The following is a 19451-nucleotide window of genomic DNA, read 5'->3' on the forward strand; positions in this document are numbered from 1 at the left end:
GCTATGTAAATTTGCCAGAATTGCTCAGGCATTACCTGGGTCTCTGAGAATGGACCAGGACCCCTAAGAACGCTTGTGGGGTCCCGACCCTGGGACCAGACTAATGTCGGGGGTCTGCTGAAGAGGGGGGCACCACGATGAGGCCAAGGTGAGGGGTGGGACTAGGTGAAGACTTGGTAGTCACCCCTTGCTTAGCCCCCAGCCCCAGCTGTGCAGACCCCAATAAGGTGCCTCTGCCACTCCCTACACTCCTTATCACCTGCCAGCAGATTAGGCCTAAACTTATGTCAAGAGCCTGGACAGTTTCTAACAAAACACCCTGAGGCAAGTATTTAAACCAAATCAAGAAGCTGTCACCCACTCGCTGCTAAGCGCTAATCACAAGCACACCTTGTGGTTGAGGGTTTAGTTGTGTTGCTCTTTTAACCTATACAAGCATGGACATTTTCACTGAACCAAGAAGCCTTCCTCCCACCTTGCCCCTCATTTATCTGCCCAAACAGCCCCCGTTCAGCTCCAAAAGCCGTAGCAGGGTGTGCTGCGGCGATTAAGACTCTGGGAACAAAGATATGTAGGGACTGGGGGTTTCACACCAGCTATGAAAATCGGAGGATGGGAGCAACTCTGTGGAGCTCCCTCCCAGCTGGTCTGAGACCCCTACCACCCTTGACCTTGCCGCAGACTACTGGACCTCTGAACAGATCGTATCCCCCTTCCCCCAGTTTCGTGCATCTTGCTCTACCAATTCCTGTCATATGGGTTAAAGCGACTTGCTTAAGGACAGTGGAAAACTTAATAAATTGTGGTACATGTTAACTGCCTGGCACCTCGCCAGTGAAGCGTGTTAACAGACAGAATCTGTCACGCTGTGGATAATAATATGGGATCAGTGTGTGACAATGCTTCCACCCAATGAACTAAACATTTAAGAATTAGAAGGAAAGATGTGTCACTTGCAATGCTTTCTAGCAGTCCTTGGAAGAGAACTGTATCCTTCCTGAACCAATCTAACTTCTTTCTCCACGATCTCACGTAACCTGAGCTGTCCAGCTTTGGTTTTCCCAGCCCTACACAGCTAACACGCTTTGCCAACTTCTGCCTGCCTACTGCTAGGAAAGGCAAGACTGAGGCCGGCTGAAGGAACAACTGCTTTTACTTTTGTAAGCCAATCTTTCTCCCTGAAGACAAGGTTGTTCCCTCAAGGGGCAGAAAGCATCTCAAAATATCAAACGTATTTTCACTTTTACTAGGAATTAAATTTTTAAGATGTACCAAAGCTTTAGCAGGTGCTAGATGCAAGACCTATGAGATCACCTCAAGCTCTTCATAAGAGAAACATCATGCAAAACTCAACTGCTTCAGAGTCTGCAGCAGTTTTTCATCCTCCCAAGATGTGTGATTACAGATCTTCTCACACTGAATCTAAAGGGTACACAAATTAAAGTATTTGTGCACTTCCAGCTCCATCGTTGTCCCCTAGGTTCCTCTGAAAGACTCAGTCCTCAGGTAGCAGGCTCTCTGCCTGTCCTGGGTACAAACTTTGAGGTCCATGGGCTGCCCTCATGCCCCTCATTCATCCTACTCCACCCAGAGACTGGTTTGGCCTCTATTCTGTAAAGCGATTTCTGGGCTCTGAAATCTCACCCAGTGTTTTTGTTGACTCCCATATGGAAGGGAGCAGGTCAAGGCAGAGCCAGTATGCGCACTGGCAGAGCGCTCCAGCATTTTTTCCTAACCACATCCAAAAATTTACGAACGGTAATTCAGCAAAACTTGACTCATTCCACGGGGATATTTGAATCTCTCAGTCACATCACGTACTAATCACTCTGGAATGATTGTAATAGACTTTCCTTCAGGTGTTTCCTGTTTACACTTATAAAACAGAGCTCTCCTTCCATGGTTACATCTAGGTGATAATTAGAATTGGATTGGGGCAAAGAGGAATCAAGACAGTCATTCACATGGTTGAGCTGAGACAGCAAGCTGTTCCACCCGCATGAATGTGCTTTGCCAGGAAGTGAAAAAGCCAAGAACCTTCAGGCCTGATTTGGGCATTTATCTCTATAACCCCAAGGCAACTCAGGTATGTTAATGCTTAAAAGCAGGACAATGATGCAGTTGTTGCAGAGCTTCCCAGAGGCTTGTCTGCCCCTTGAAACAAAAATCAATGTCGTCGTTGCCCAATTCAGCCTCAAGCAGCCGAAATAAAAATAAAAAAATCCCACATTTTAAAACGAAGTCTCCAACAACCTGCTTCTGGCACCATCACTAAAATAGGCTGAAACGTGAGAAGGTGTGACCTGTTTTCAGCAGAACTGCCAAATTAATTTCGTCAAAATAGCCTACTTTACACTTCCAGGAAAAAAAAATAGGCAGGTGGGGCCTGTATAACAAAAAGTTCAGAGCTCTATAATAGCTTTATCTGGAAATTTGGAACTTTTAAGATTTTTACTTAAAGTCTACAAACATAATTGTCATGTCTTAATTATGCGATACAATGAAGTGTCTTCTTAGGGGTCAGCCATTAAAAAAAAAACAAACAAACCAACCTCTAAACACACGTTATGAGGTGGTTTTGCCCCTTGGTCTCCTTGAGGGAAGGAAAACCAGAGTTCAGCATACCTTCTCCTTGGCAAGGCAATACATAGTGCCTCTTGTGCAGCCGTCCTTACACAAGAGTTGTAAAAACCCTTACCTGAGCCTTTTGTCCTTCCTTCAGATGTGTTTAACTTTCAAATCCACTGGCAAGTTGCACTTGGAAGGACAGACTGAGAGCATGCTTGCACCCTCTTGTCTTTCTAGGATGCAGCTTAAGAAAAACAAATAAGTAAAACCCCTCCATTGGTCAAAGGATTATTTGGAAGAGAGGAACCTCTCCCTAGACCGGCACCACTGTGTTGCTGCAGAGTACTTCAGCCTTTTGCATGCGAGTCTGCAGGATAAAAAGAAATACACTGGCGATTTTGTAAGTGATTGATTAAAAAAATCAGTTTGTGTTTGACAAGGTGTTTTCTATCCTTTCCTCTAATGACTGCGTACCTTGAAGAGTAAGCACTACATTCAAGCCAGAAGAGTTAACCTTTCATTAACACACTTCTCCCACAGAACTGGGCGTTGTTTCCTTCAAACGTCGCCTTCAGACTAAGAGCCCTAAAAATGCTCTTTTCTGATCTATAAAGCCTTGTATGACAGATTTTACACTACTCACAGACATAAATGTGGCAGACTAGCGCTGAAACTGACATACACACAGCTCAGAAACCAGAAAAATATAAATTCTTTTTCTATATAGGACCCTTTCTTCTCCTGTATACATAGGGTTCTGGCAAGGTGATCTGCCGCTGCTGAACATGCTCAGCAATACCTCAGAATAAAAAAATAAGACCTGGTTATAACTTAGTGTGCTTTCTCCCTGGCTGACATAAGTCATCAGGAGGTTTTGAAGACTACTTTATATCTGTACACGTTCACCATAAACAAGATGTTTTCAAAGCCGTATGAACATTGTGTTCTCTCTCTTCCTGGACTGGCCTCAGCTTTAGCTGTTATTTTTGGCACGCCTCTAATATTTGTTTTCCTTAAATGCACTTGTCACCATCAACCTCCCTCAAATTAGGACTATCTTCCCGATTAAGTAGGCTTCAACTAATCATTTACATACCTGATAGTTTAGTGATGACTATGCTCAAACACTAAGCTGTTGCCATTGTAGGGAGACTTGCGAACTCAGGGTGAACACTTAACAGGAGAGCCCTGCCTGGCTGAGTGCACAACCAGCCACCTACCCCTACTTATCAACAGAGGTTTGAGTTGACCTATGCCACCTGAAAGGCTAAATGAGTAAAGAAATTCTAAGTTATTTGCCTGAGCAAGACACTTAGAGCTGCAGAGCAGGTGGAAGCTATGAAGGGCTAATCAGAAGTTGCACAGGACATGAGCAGGGAGAACTGCCTGGTCTGAGCAGCCACATGAGCCTGGGCCAGCATACGCCTGCTCAAATTACCACTCTGGAGTACAAGGTTTTCCACAGCAAGCTCAGGTTCAAAAGCATCACCCATGACCTGAGAGTCACAATGACCAGGAGGTGGGACAACTGAGAGTAACCGAGACAGGTGAGCCCTTCAGGCTCTGTGTGGGCAATTCTGTATGTCTAAATGTAATGTCTGAACACATTAAATGCTATGTTAAGATAGAAAAATGTGTTAAAAAAAGCTCATCTTGTCAAAACCCCTACATAGAGAATCATTTATTCCACCCAGTCAGTGAAAAGGCAGCCAATTAGTACCACATCTCAACAGTCCAATAATTTAAGCAAACCCAGTGGTGAGTATCCAGATTCCGGAATTGTTAAAGGAGTTGTCAGAAAGGAGCAGATCACGTACCATTCCCTGGACCAAGTTCTAATGAACTGCAGAATTACAAGGACACCAGCTGCTCCATCCACTTCCATCAGTGGCCTGCTCTGCCTGTGCCTCCTACCCAGGGACAGAAGAGATCCAGTTCTTGCCTGCTCGTATCTAGCTACTTGAGCCCTCTAGCCTATGGGTTAGTTAAGAATTTCACAGCTTACTCTCCAAACGGCTTGTGCTGTCACGTGTGATGTAGTAAATCAAAATAACCATTGGCAAAGGTTGGGAATATTAAAAGCTATTTCCTAGGGCATTAATAACTGTCACGGAAAATTTCTTCACAATTGCAATGTGGGCACGTTACTTTGACAAAGACAATAAAGCATCGTTGAACTCTTGCAACACCAGGCTATTTGCATGTCCAAGGCTCCATAAAAGGAGTTGACAATACAAATGAAGAATATCTTTTATTTGCAAATACTAAAAAGTCAGCATACTGATGCTGACTTTATCCATGATTAATTTTATCATGAAATGCATTACCCTTCCCAAATTCGGGCGTTCACCCACCAACAAATGGACCCTCAAGCAGAGCTTAAGATCTGCCACCTGTAAAATATTGTTTCTTGGGGTTAAGGCAGTATTCCTCCTTTACTAGAAGGTTTGGATGGAACCAAATGGGGGCCTTGAAGCCAACGCTTTACAGGAACAACACGGAAAATGGGATAAAAAGCCAGGTAAGTTTGTAAAGAAATCTTTCCTAAATAGTCATACATACTTATTTTCATGATAGTCCTACATCTCTGAATCACAGTAAGGCAACTGGTACAGGTCCATGTAGCAAATTATTAGCTAAACTGGAGAAAATGGGGGGGAGGGGATGTGAAGTCAGTAGAAAAATGGTAAAGCTGGATGAACCATTGGCCAAAGCTGACATTGCCAGTAATACTGAAATGAAGGCAAAAAAGAGTCACCAGCCTAGATGGATACCACTCAGGTGGTGGCTAAGATCAATGGCCTTGGTGAAAAGTAGGTTAATAACACAAAGCACAAACAGCAGCAGCAGGGAAGGCAGGGACAGCAAAGATAAAAATCAGCTGATCTCAAAGGACTAGAGTAACAGAAGAGCTCACAATACAGTTGCACACTTAGGAACCAGTAAGTTTTCATATTAGCTCATCAGCTGCAACAGAAGGACTCTGTATTATCTGCCAGCCACTGAGCTGTCACTGTAATACAGCCATGATAAAAGCACATGCACAGACGGCCATCAAGGTACTGGCAGAGAGATACTGGGAAGCATTAAGACTATCACACAAAACATAAGCCCTCGCACATCTGCAACATCCTACACAGTTCTGGACAGCCATTTTCTAAGAAAAAAACTCAAAACACACAAAGAGAAGAACTACTAAAATGTTAGGGGGAAAGCTAACATTGTTGGGGGGAGTCTAAAAGCAAAGCTCATTGCTTTAGCAAAACCAATAGCAAATTGGTACACGAGTTGTGTAAAAATACATCAGGCGGGTAAACACGGAGTAAGTAGAACTTTAAATAGAACAACAACATTAGCCACAAAAACCAAGCCAAAACAAGCCACCTCTGAGCTGGTCATCAATAAGTACTCACATACAGAATAATAAGGCTTGAAAATCACCTGACAGAAGCAGTGCATGAAACCTAGCTACTTAAGCTACAGCCTGAAGAGTCCATGTAACAGATCTGATGTGGCTGTATATGTGACCGTAGTGACCTGGCTGACCCAAAGGCTTCCTTCTGCCCTATAAATGGAAGCAGCGCACAGCAGCGGTCTGCAGTGCCAGTTCCTTTGAGATGAGATCTTTCTCCTGGAACAGCACTACAAAGCTAAGGTCAGAGACTCAACTGCCTGATGAGAACTTCCTAATACACTCCTCTAACTGGAGAGCTGGTGCTGAACCTCACGGGGCTGCAATGCCATCCCCTCTGCTGCCCACAAAAGCCCTCCCACAGGAGAGGTATGGAGGAAGACTGCTGTTCTCCTCTGAACAGGCACCCAGATGTCCCCCTGCGACCGTGGAAGTATCCACTATCCCAGCCAAGCACTCTTCAGAAGATCATCCTGTCAAACAAGCTAGAGGAAAGGTGAAGGCAAAAGATGACATGAATACGTTCAGTATTTGAAGTGACTGAATACATGGGAACTTCTGCAATCACCCTGTTCATGGATGATTTGATTCAGCTGAAAGATAGTCGGCTTCAGCCCAGCAACGGCTGTTTCCAAGACAGCAGCATGCAGAGGTGGTAGACACTGGCTCAGTCCCTGCCAGAAGTTTGCTTAGACATCTCTGACCTTTGCACTCTCCCCATCCCATTCATGCTACTTTGTTCTAGGCAATTAAAATGACTTCTGTCCCTGCCAAAACCGCTGGATGTTCCAAAGCTGAAGGCACTCAGATATCACCAGTGTCCTTAAAAGGAGTAATTTGTCTTGTAGTAGGAACCAGCGTTAACTGTACCAGGAAGGAAAGTCTAAAATCTGCTATTTAATAAGACCTCAGAAACGCAAACTTCTGAATAAAACCTTAAGTTTGCAGCGGTATGCTGTGGGTGCTGCTCTACAACAAGGTCTGTTTATCAAGGTTTTTATCATGTCTGCTGTTTCTCATCCAGAATGGTATTCCTAAAATGAAGATTAAACTTTTGGCATAAGAAATACTTACAGCTTTATTTGACTGTAGGAGAGCCTAATGCTTTCAGGAATATTATGTAAGCCTATATAAATTCCCATAACTCTTTCTCAATGATTCATATCTTAAAATAAAGATCAAAGAAATTAAAGTATTTTCATACTTCACCTGATAGAACACTACATGGAAGAGGTTTTGTGTTCTCCTTTCGAATGCCTTCAGGACTTACAGTCTTACTAGAAATCACAATCAAGGGCTTCTAATCTGCCAGTTATTGTAGACAGCGGACATACAGCAAAGCACGCATAGAGCTCCAGCAAGCTGATGCATGGTCAGAAGCGCAGTCCCGTCATGGGAGGGGGCGGGTGGGAAAGGGATAAACAAGGGAAGTTAAGGTTTCAAGAATCCGGCAGGTCACACAAAGCCTTTTACTACCAACAAGAAGCCAAAACAGGGAAATCCAAAAAACCCCAAATGCGCTGCTACATGCAGATTGAAGCACAGAAGGATCCCTATGCTGTTTGGAGGCTGGGTGGAAGCTGGGAGGCTACGTGTTAAGTGTGCAGGGTTAATGAACCTGTATTATTAGTATTTAAATTAGGACTTACCTTCTCTACAAGTAACATGAATATTTACTCTCACCATAAACCACGCAATTTATCACAGATATCTGAGTGACTTAAGCAACTTAAATTACCTGGATGAGGTCTTGAAAATGGTCCATCTTTAGCTTGTGTAACTCCAAAACATAAGAAAACCAAAATACTGGCAACAATACCTCTGAAAGTGAAAAACAGAACAAACTGGTTATATTGTATCACCTTCCTAATGGAATCATAAATTACATTCTTTGATGTAAAAAACATCTAGTCTATTTCTTAACTACTGAACATGTCAATCAAATCAGTGCCTTTTAGAGATTATATGTCAGGGAAACAGGTATAAATTGCTATACTTTTAAGCATGGTTTCATGACAGACTGTCTCAAACCCCGAAGTTTACTCACCCATCCTTCTCCCTTCCTCCCCACTAACTGCATGCTTCCATCCCTTTCATTTTGCTCTCATTTCCTAGCGTCTGGCCAGCCAGGCAAGGAGCCTGATCTGGCTGAGTACGCATCCAGCAAAACACAAACCAAAAACAGCAGTTCCTTGATCTGCACGATGAGCTTGAGCCTGCAGATGATCATGAGACGCTCAATGAGTCAAACACATCTTTGAGAAGCTTTTATGCCCACTTTGTCAGAAGAATACTTAGAATTTAGCAGCGAGAAAGCTCTCAAGTTAGAGAGCTTCTCATTGCTCCAGTAAAATGTCAATAACATTTAAAAATGAACCGTTGAACATGCTACCACTCCAAAATATCATCTTAGTCAGCTAAAGACAAGGAGGATCTTCTAAGGCCACACCAGCACTGTCGCTATTTCAAAAGCTGGAACCATAATATAGAGCCTAACAGAACGTAACAGAGACTAATTAAAGAAAAATAATAATTATCAGAGAATGAGCCCAAGTATACCAGAGACCCACAACTTCACCCCAATAAGCTAAACCCAGACCTGCACAGTTTTCTCATCCTCGGCAAGGTAAGACCTAAATAAGGACTGCCACAGTCCCGCCGCCTGCCTCCTTCCAGGAGGCAGCATTTCTGCACGTTGCCAGAACAAGATGGTGCGAGGACTGATGCAGCTGAAAACCAGCCTAGGAAAAACCAACCCCTGCTCGGCTGGCTCAGCTCACCACTCTCACGAGGAAGCAACACAGCAGCCCCAGCTAAGGCTAAACTGCCAGCTTAAGCCAGTGTGGAACTGAACCCTTAAGGGCAGCCAGACAGCTCCAGGAAGAGATCCTTACTGATCAAATGGCAAACTCAGCCATCAAGATCCAGGATTTGAAACCCACTAATTACATGCGGCATGTTTTTCAGTAAAGTTTTGTTTTGCAAGTAGCAGAAAAATGAGAAAATACAAATCCTCATGCCCAAATGCCTGACCCTTACCGTCAGGAACGCCGCTCCTTTAGCATGCGGAACAGACCTGAAGGGACTGAGATGGGAGTTAGGTGGGTGAGGTCTGGCATTTAACTTCAAAGTATTCAAACTTAAAATTCTCCTGCAATTTTAAGTAATTGAGATTTTAAACATCTCACAAGCACAAAACAGCATTTATTTTTCAGGGATTACCACTTGTTTTTCATGAAGACCCTGTGGTCTATACTTGAGCACATGCCTTTAGTCTGCACGGATGAAACTGTGTAATGCAATCCGAAAATGCTCTTTTTTGCACATCTGAACACCCAACAGAACTTTCATGCTTCCTCACTTACCTGCTTAAGAGCTGGCTGAAGAGACAGACAACTGAGAAATACTTTGCTACACTGCAGGATAAGTATAGGTTGTGTTTGCAGTAAATGATGCAACTCTTGACTGTAAATAAAATGGCTCTGTTTGCAGGAGCCAGAGAAAATACCTAATAATTTCGCTTTTATTGAGAAAATGTTACATACCAGAGACAACAGCAGACTACTCATGCTTTAAACATTTCAAAAACTTCTTTCAAAATGGAAAACAAAAGGATTTATGAAAACTGTTTTGCAACATTCACCTCTGAGTATAAATGCTTGTGCTTCCTGAAAATAAAAATGGTTTTTACTGAAGAGATGTAACTCAGTTACTTCGCTTTGTTTATGACACTGGGCAGGACAACAGAATTAGCTGCTGAATGAAACGGCAAATAGATAGTTCCATCACAATTTTCAAAGATGAAGATGTCAAAAAAAGTTAGCTGATCTCAAACAACGAGAATATTCTGCACTTTGAGTTACTAGTCTGTATTTGGAAATACCAGGACTACAAATTTGCATTTACACAGAGTAGTCTGCATTGTACGGTGTAACACCACACATCTCTGTTCGCTATCGTTATGCTCAGCCATGAACCAAGGTGTCAGAGATCACGGTTTTAGGCACTGTGAGGGTAATTTTCCCAAAGCTGTAGATGACTTGAATCTGAATCACCACAGGAACTTAGTTATGTTCCTTTTTCTAAAATCTGCTCTCAGCCAAACAGCAGCTGTGCCGAAATAAGCTGGAATTTCAGCTGTATTATTTTACTTCAAGCTCACCATGGGAAGTTTTGAAGAAAATCACAAATTTGCACAGTAACCATGCCAGCTCCTTTATCTTTTTTTTCCAGTGGTAACTAAGTCTCTCCCATTAACATCATCATACCACCTCCTTATGAAGCCTTCAGAGCCTGACCAGCAGCTTGGCCTGCTGGCTTACCATGGCAGCACACGGCTAATGTATTTTCTTGAGCAGCAGATCAGGAAGACACTAAATAGTAAAGCTTGCCTACAAAAATTATTTTAGCACTTAACCAAATAAGAAAGGGAGAACATGGCAACAGCTTCGTTAGCACAAACAAGTTATGGTTTGTGTTATTTTAAGAGTTGATTCAGAGACACAAGACAATGAAGCTTGTCTAAGAGTATCTGTGTATCATCCTTTGTTCTGGGCTTTTAATGAGTCAGCTCCCACTCCCTGTCCCTTCTCTGGCGGTATCTACAGCAGCATGACTGGTACAATCCGCTCGGTGGTATCACAAGCTGACAAACTGGCAGACGGAGGTCTAGCCTCCTTGTTACCAGGTTTTCTCTGTAGGTACTCAGCGACAGGAGCTGGAGACCATCAACTTGCAAATACACACAAAGCTAGACTTGCTACCATGCTGAGCAGTGATCAGTTATTGCCAAAAACTAGTGTAGAAAGGCATCTTAGAAGAGAGACTGTTTCACCGCTTGAAATTCTATGTACAACCCTGATGCATACAGGACTTTTGAAACATAAATGTGGTTTTCATATGCAAAAAAATTAACTTTTTTTTCCCCAAGAGCCCCTGCTCAGCATTCAAAGTATTTAGGAGATGTGGATTTCTTCCACAGCCATTGTATGCAGAGGTCGCTGAATATTTATTTAGCTACCCTCAGAGCTGGAGCTCAGTCCTGTCAGCTCCTCCTGGGCGCTTCACAGAAGAGAAGCTGACAGTTGTCAGACAGGATGGACTATTTCAAGGCTGCTTTGAATGCTGTAGAAACTGTGTGAATAAAAAGTCTCGGCGATCAGGCAGGTTTTGCCGCGCAGCACCTCTTTGGCTAACAAAATAAATTTTCAGCTGTCTTTACACCAGGGGCAATCTGATCATGTGTATCACATGATCACAGCAACATCTCTGTGCATGATCCTAATGAACTTCGGCTAGATTTACATATAAAACACTTCTATAAACCTTATCTTAAAAAAATTCCTCCTTTAATTGCATGTCGCAGGAAGGAAAATGGCACTGAAATGTCAGCATATAAACAGATGCAAAAATAAATCTGAGCTATAGATACCACACCCCATGATCTCACAGACTCATGCTCTAATTTGCTTTCTGTCCATCATTTCTCCTGATGAGTTATGGCATGACTCCAGCCACTCACCCTGCCCTCAGCTGCTTCTGCAAGTGACTGGATGAAGCACTTTTACGGGGCAGAAGATGAGAGCCTCAGACGACTTCCTATGGCTTTAGCTAGTCCAGGTCACACAGCAACAGCAGCTAGCACAGCAAATTGTATACTTTGCTTCCATTTAATGTTCTGCTCTAAGTGCCCAATGCCATTCCCAGGCGCTCTGGCACCTCTCAGCAAGAGCCTGAAAACAAAGGAGGTTTAAGTGTTTACAGGCATGCATTTAGACTTTGCACCTAAGCTCTGAAACACTGCTTCACTGTCATTGTGCAGTAGTTGGAAATAAAAAAGCGTGACAGCTAGAGACACTGCTCATTGGTAATAAAACTACTTCTGTTCATTAAGAGGAAAGCGCTCCCATGAAATACGTGCACACAATGACAGCCTCATGCAGGCCAAAGTTTTAGATCAAAACACACAGCAAGCAGCTCTACAATAAGACTAAAAGATCTCAGGGTATGATAAGGTATTTTAAGTTTTGGAAGAAAAAAAAATCTGTGAAAATTGGGGGTATAGAAACATGCATGTTGTGACCACCTTACTTCTGCTCTGAAATACCTCTTTTTGTTCAAATAGACACTTAATGAGCCACATAAAATTGGTCAGGAACAACAAGGTATAAGAGCGTCAGGCACACGGGCGCTAAAGAAGGTAACAACAACAGCTGGGACATGAACTGAGCTGGAATCCTTCAAGCTTCACGGTGCTAAACTTGGCACAGCACTTACCTCAATGACCTTAGAAAAGAGATTTAATTGAGGCCAGATAAGAGTTCACCAAAAATTGACTCAGCATAAGGAGCGTGCCGAACAACACACACACTTCCATCCGTTCCGTAAATCAGGGCCAAGGCAGCAGAGGTGAAGCTTAGGAAAGGCCCACAGGACTTGGGCTTTATGTCTGCAATGATCTTCAGCTTGGAAAAAGTAACCATTTGGCCGAGTTAACTACTACCTCAGAATTCAGCATGTAGCTTGAATGACCATGGCTACAGCATAACAGGGATGTACCCTTCCAAATCAATAAAACACCAGCATTTGGGAGACCATCTACAGTTCTCAGGATGCTGCTTTTCACATTTTTTTTGCATGTAGGTATTGCAGGCAATGTTCTGCAAGGAGGGATGCAGAAGTGATCAAAGACCATTCGCTACTCATTGCCTGGTATGAAGCTGTTAAATTGAGTTAACAAGTGGACACGTTATTCCGCGCGCCGAATATGCGGAAAACAACTACTATTTCATGAAGAAAGATTAATCTGCTGAATAATCTTCTCTGGTTTTGTTTTTAATCAAAGCACTGAAGGCTCTAATCTCAATAAGATATTCCACTGAGTCACCTTAGATCTGCATTACTCCCTAGTGATGTGTCATCACTTCTCTTTTGGCTTTTCCCCTTCTTTATTCTGAGCTGCCGCTGCAAAGAATGCCAGGCCTCCACCCTTCCCTAGACTCACTCATTATAACTGGGACTAAAATGGCATTTGTTCACCCCAAAGCCTCGCAGAGATTTTCCCAGCTCCAGAGAGGGCACCGCGTTCCAACCTGCTCTGTTTCACCCCCTGTGCACAAAGCTGCAAGCCCTCAGCTCGGCACACAGGTGAGTGGGAATTACATGAGCTACATCTGTTGTGTAACCGACGGAACCACCACCAAGCCTATCTCAGGAAATACACCGATTCCTGCACCTCTGTGACAATGAACACGGTATCCTGAGTCACTTTAAAAAATGTAAAAAAATTAGGAAGAAACCTTTTAATAGCAAGGGGAGAAAATAGCGTTATATTTAAGAAACGAAACTGGTAGAAAACAATTATTTTCATGCTTATAGCAAGGATGCTTTACAGTCTGTACGCACCCCCTTAATTTTTAAAATATTATTAGATTTTTAAAAGACCACTTTTCTTTCCCCTTTTTGTTCCCTTCTGTATTTCTTTAAAAAGGAGAAATTAAACGATGTTTAATCAGTTTAAATTACAGTAGAAATGGACCACACATGTAAGACTCATCGCACTCTTATTTTCTAAGAGTTTCCCTTTGGGCTACAAGTTCTCATGTTAATTTCCAACAACAAATAATGATCTGTATTGAAATCTTGAACATAATTTTACAAAAAGCACTTAAACCAGAAAAATTTAGTTGCAGCTAGCGTAATTTAAAGAGTCAGGTTACTTCAAGAAAAAGAGGCAGAATCATTGCCAGAGAAACACAACCTTTGAGGCTTTAGAAAGAATCTTTGAGGCTTTAGAAAGAGGTTCATACTGTTTCAAATCACACACGCACAGCAGCCAGCAGGTGGGACAGTGAGTGACACTAAACTGATTAGAAATTAAATTCAGCGACCAGCATCAAAGGAGCTTATAGACTTACACTTGGTTTTGTCACTTTCTAAGGGTTTGGGCATTTAAACAAGTTAACACAAAGGTCATTTGCGGTAGCTTAGCCACAAGGTAAAAGCATGTAGGGTAACTTGTTCATAGAGCTACCCTTTTCTAATACGCACCTTATAGAAACACCGCCTAAAATATTTACCTCTTTGTATTGTAGGCTGTGTCTTGTGGTGTTTCTTCAAGCAACGTTACGTAGCCCAGCGCACATGTGAGGATGAACAAGACTGTTAAGGTATGAGCTCTCCTAAAATTTAGAATAGAGAAAATTGACATCAGAAAGCAGAAAAGCTTGTGTCTTCACCTGCCAGCAAAGCGTCAGTAAGTCTAATACATAGACAATGGTCAATACTACTAAAGAAGTTTCATGTATTGTCGAGCACAAAACAGAGTTGACAATGGCACTAGATTTAGTTACGTGTCCGTTGTGCAGCAGCGTGTGATAGAAACCCACCACAAGAATGGGCCTAGCTTATTTTCCCCTGGTGCTGTGAGGGAAGATTTGGACAAACACTTGCCAAGTGAACAACAGCAACTTGGAAAAAAATTAGCACCAACTGTGCTAACACTTCGATCTAAAAACCTCGGATTTCTCTCCTTGTTTGTCAGGTACATATTTGACTGTGCTGCTGCACAGCTCTATTTCAAAGCCTATTAATAAAAACTGCAGCAGACTAAACAGACTCTTAAGACCAAAGAGAAGGGAATTCACTCCTGACATGGGAATCACGCATTACAAGGACTAGTCATTAAAAAACCCAAATCTCTGAATGAGAACAGCTGTAGTTTTAAGAATTACAACACTGCCTCGAGATGCCTTATTTCCAGTAATTCTTACAGTTTCATTTCATCTTAGATCTGACAAGCAAGTACAGACTGACAGCTGGAGGTTTGTGCCCACAGAACTATACGCGGCGACCTCTACACAAAGGGTTTCTGCTGGAACAACCATGTCAGCAAAGCTCTGCAGTGAAGCTCAGTGGTTGTTCTACGCTGTCAAAACGTGCAGCCTTGCTGGTGTAATACACTCGTACAGGCAGAACGTTGCTAGCCTACATGGAGTCACATGTTCTCGCTTCCCCATCCGTGAACAGGTGAAAGGAAAAAGGGCTAAGCACCCACATCCAGACCTGGGAGCTGAAAAGAGAACTTTCTGCAGCTAGTCAATAGGCACACAGGTACACCTACTGATTAAGACATATAAAATATTCTGATGTTACACTGTCTGCATTTTTTTTAATTTAAAGTTGAAAATGCCTTTCCTAATGAGAAGCCATATATTGTTTTCAGTGGAAAACTCATCTGACCTCAGCTCAGAAGCATGGGAAGTCTGGTCATTTAAGATCAAATCATAAAGACATGAATTCTGTTTTAGAGGACTCCACAACACGATTAAAGCAACACAGGTATAAAGCATCAAGCTTAGAGAACAGAAAAACTGTGAATTAAAATGACTGTATGTAACAACTATTTGTACATCCCAGCTCTTTTTACACATTCTTTTTATATATATTGTAGTAGAAGCTAGAATTACGCTTCCATTTGATGCCAAAAGACCAGAGCCTGCACACGTTCAAGTTGCACAGTGCATGATAAGCTGGAGATCACCATGGATTTCTAAGTAGTCCACTGGCTTACCTTTAAACACCAAACCCAGTAATCTACCTAAAATTGCTCTGAAAGTTAAGGTAGGCATGATTCTGAACTACAATGTCATCTTAATGTAAAACATAGCCACTTCTTGCAGCATCCTTTTAATCCCACTGGAAGACACATGCAATACCTCATAAGCAGATGCAATCCTCTTCTGCTGCTGCTAAAGAGGTGTTCGGCATTTAACACTATCCTTCCCTGCAGTCTGATGGACACAGACGAAGCAGCTCCAGGAAACAAACAAAAAAAAACACCAAGAGAAAAAGCCACGAGTATCTTCAAAATTGGCAAGGAATCCACGTGTGAAAAAAAATACGCAGAGGCTTCGCAGCAGCCAGCTTCCTGTTCAGCAGACGCATTTTCCCTTTGCCTTGCCTCCCAGGATGCCAAATAACAGGTGATTCAGCCATCATATACTTAACGTTCATTTAACAGTCATGTGACGCAGTGCCTCTTTTGTAACCCACAGTAGTTTAAAAAACTAAATACAGTGCTCACAAAGGAGGCAGTGCAGCAGGGGGCTCAACTAAATGCTCTAATTCACTTAAAGCAGACCACGGTCTTCTTCCATGCATTTATATATGTATATAATTAATATAACAACAACCTATATTTTGACCACAGAAAAAGGGTACCTTAACTGCAAGGCTCTGCATTGCATTTTATGCCTCGTTTTATTGTTTACTTTTTTTGAAACGAATATCTAAGAGGCTACCAACATAAATCTAGAAATGCTCTCTTCCATCTTACCGCTTCACTGTCTGAACACCTATTTGAAGTTAATTACTTTTTCAATGCTTTGAGTGCCATGTAAATTGCCAAAAATCAGTTATCAGCATGTCCTCATTTAGATAAACACGTCTAGAAACTTGTCTACTAGAACAACGATGGCCTGGCTTAATTCACCCCCGCAGGGAGTTCGTAGCAAAGTGAACAGTCAGTGTGCGAGAGCTTCATGTGTCCTGCTTTTGGTTTATTTTTGGTGCGACAACCATCAGCTTGAAATTCATCAAGCTCCCCTGTTTAGTGAGAAACAAGAGGCTATATATAAGTATCTCATCACTTCCCTTTTAGCTCAGTTTTCATTTCCAGCTGAAGCCAGATTCTCTTGTAGCAAGTTTTCAAGAGAGTCAGTCATGTGAAGGTGTTTTCAGTCTAGCACGAAATCTAGAAGCCAGGATGAAAGGCTTTCTAGATTGGTTTGTCTTCTGGAAAGAGGAAGTTGGCAGCTCTAAGCAGAAACCTGCAAGTAGTGACAAAGCAATAGCAGTGGCTGGAGGTAGCAGAGCATCATGCAAACCGACCTGTCAGAGAGAAAAAACAAAAGCCCCACAGCACAAACCAGCACATAAACTCATCTACACAGCCTATCTTTCCACAGCTTGAGAGTTAAAAAAAAAAAATATAATAGAAATCTACAGTCATGTGGAACAAGGCAAAACGTGAAGCAGTTACAGTAGCCAGAAAAGTGGGCAGCATACAGCAGTACCTGTACGAGTGAAGTCGGGATGAATTAAACTGCGTAAAGAGGGATTATTTTCATCTCCATGTACACTTTAAAATAACACAGCACGAGGAAGACAACACAGCCAAGAACATCCCCAGCAAGGTAAGCATTACAGGAATTATGCAGAAAGGCTTATGTTCTCCTGGCCTGGCATCTGTGGAGACTGAGAAGAGCTAAGCTTAAGCTGCCCAGGTATCTTACCCTTGGAATTATACAGGAGTTTGGTCAATACACCAGAAGCAAGGGGGTTACAGACTACAGCCAGTTGTAGGAGGTTTTATGTCAGAGAATCTGAGAAAACAGTGCCTAAAAGTATATGCATACAAAAATATGTAAGGCCAGGAAGGTCAAAGACAATTCACAACAGATCCCAAACTACTGAAAAGCTGGAACATTAAGTAGCTTATTTTTCTGCACTAGCATTTTTCTGTCTGTATCTTACATCTAGCTCTTTCCCCGTTTAAACACTGGTGCATTTAAGTGATATAATTCAAGTTTTATTTTTACAAAAACGCTTGCCCTGCTAACTTAGTTAAACACTGAGAACAGTACAGGCGGTCCACCAGGCAGCATCAGTCACTGCACCTCTCCTGCGCAGCAGCTTGCAGAGGCGCAGGGGCTTTTCCAGAGAATGCGATTAAGTTCAATTCAAACTTCTCTTTCTGATGGTAATTCATTCTTCTGCCACATTTAGAAACGGTAGGGTTTTTTGAGGAAATTACTGTCAGAGCTTTTATTTTCCAAATGAAGTATATGACAAAAATGACCTAAGGAAATTTTGAAGTATCTTTTCTGGGCGAGGTTTGGACAGATGAGCTCCCTGGAGGGAGTGGAGGGACTAATACCCCACAGGGCGGGTGACCTCATTCAATCTCCAGCAGGAACTAAAGTCACCTTAAGTGAATGGGACCGCACCCTTATTACCCATTGCTTTGCATTAGTGTCCCTGTCTGTCATAAATGATGCAATAACTACATCAAAAACAATAACAATCATTGAGAACAGGATTAATGGATCTTTTTGTCAGTTCTCTGAGTGAAACAAAATTCCAAAGAACAGCCAGCGTGGTTTGCCTCTTCGGTTTAAAACATTCCATGAATAGCTGCTGCTAGAAAAAGAATCTGACAACCAAAACAACTAGCCCCATCTTACCCTATCATCAACTCTTTCACAAAGAAATATTTTTTTTCCTTCATTCCAAATAATGGTAAAGCCATAAAAGCTTTTCTGAAAGATTTAAAAATATGAATGAATGTCAAAGCTCTCTACCCTCCATATACCAACACATCACCTGACACATGCTGGGAATTCTAAGAAAATATGACAAATAGAGTATAAGTAGCTTATTGCTTCAACGGCAGTATAGTGTTTAAGTTATTGAAAAGTGTAAGATACAGGAAAATATAACAAACATTAGTAACAATTTAAAACTGACCAGTATTTTGACATTCAATATCAAAATTGTAATTAACAGGGAAACAATCCTGTTTGGAAACCTTCAACAAAAAATCAGCTATGCTCATAATCTTGATAATATATCCAAAATTAGAGACATGAAGCTGAGACGTTCATGTTGCACACGGCCAAAGCAAGCGGTCAGGCCTCAACATTTCAAAAATAAGAGGTTAACTGCTGGTTTGTGACATGGGATCTTTCTCATCCACCCAGATCACAAAAACAATAATCAGTGGCGACCAAACCAGAGTACGTGACGCTGCCTGAAAGCTGCAAGCAACTACATCTGCAACGCAACAGAAATGTGGCTGCTGGTTTTAAGCTGTGGGCTGTGTTTTAAAATCTGTTTAAACTCTCAGAGATAATACAAAAAGTACCTATTCTTAGAGCAGTAACAGGCCTTCGGCACATCTATAAAGGTACACAAGGCTGATTAAATTTCTGTACGTACTTGTGACACTCCAAAATAGCAACGCTCATTTTCCTTGCCGTAAGTTGGTGCCTCTCATGAAACGATCACTCAGTAAGAGCAGTAAGAGAAGTACAATAACACAAACCTCCACAGAGAAACCAGAACAATGGGTTAAAAAGCAAAGCTTCAGCAAATTAGTCGTTTTTCTTTGAATGAGACGAGAGAAGACAAAGTTTCCATTCATCGGTTCTACAGAACTCACAAGTTAATCAAAGTTCCCAAAATTGTCTATTTTAAATAGTAAACGTTTTCATATGTTTAAATCTATTGAAATCTTTGTTTCATGTTTTAGTTTAAAACCATTCCACTGAAGCAGTGTGACTTTGCATTTCAGATAACACACTTTAAGCAGGTCTTATAAAAAAAAAAAAAGGGCAATAAACAGGAATGGGAGGAAGGTGCTCTTATGCCAGATTTAAGTGCATAAAAGCTCAGAGCTAATTTTTCGGGC

The 19451-nt window shown here is 42.0% G+C and overlaps 1 protein-coding gene across 2 annotated transcripts in view; it reads right to left on the reverse strand.

Moving 5' to 3' along the window:
- PTDSS2 (phosphatidylserine synthase 2) overlaps nt 1-19451 on the reverse strand; it is a 49730-nt gene that overhangs the window by 21873 nt on the left and 8406 nt on the right. For both annotated transcript variants that reach the window (XR_012660863.1, XM_075095309.1), the window contains exons 2-3: nt 14059-14160; nt 7719-7801 (exon numbers count right to left, since the gene is read on the reverse strand). Coding sequence is in view for 1 of the 2 variants with exons in the window: in XM_075095309.1 (XP_074951410.1) it covers nt 7719-7801; nt 14059-14160 (185 nt within the window). In the remaining variant the exon portion in view is untranslated. The remainder of the gene's footprint in view (nt 1-7718; nt 7802-14058; nt 14161-19451) is intronic.

Source organism: Phalacrocorax aristotelis, chromosome 5 (genome assembly GCF_949628215.1).
Source record: "Phalacrocorax aristotelis chromosome 5, bGulAri2.1, whole genome shotgun sequence".
NCBI lineage: Eukaryota > Metazoa > Chordata > Aves > Suliformes > Phalacrocoracidae > Phalacrocorax > Phalacrocorax aristotelis.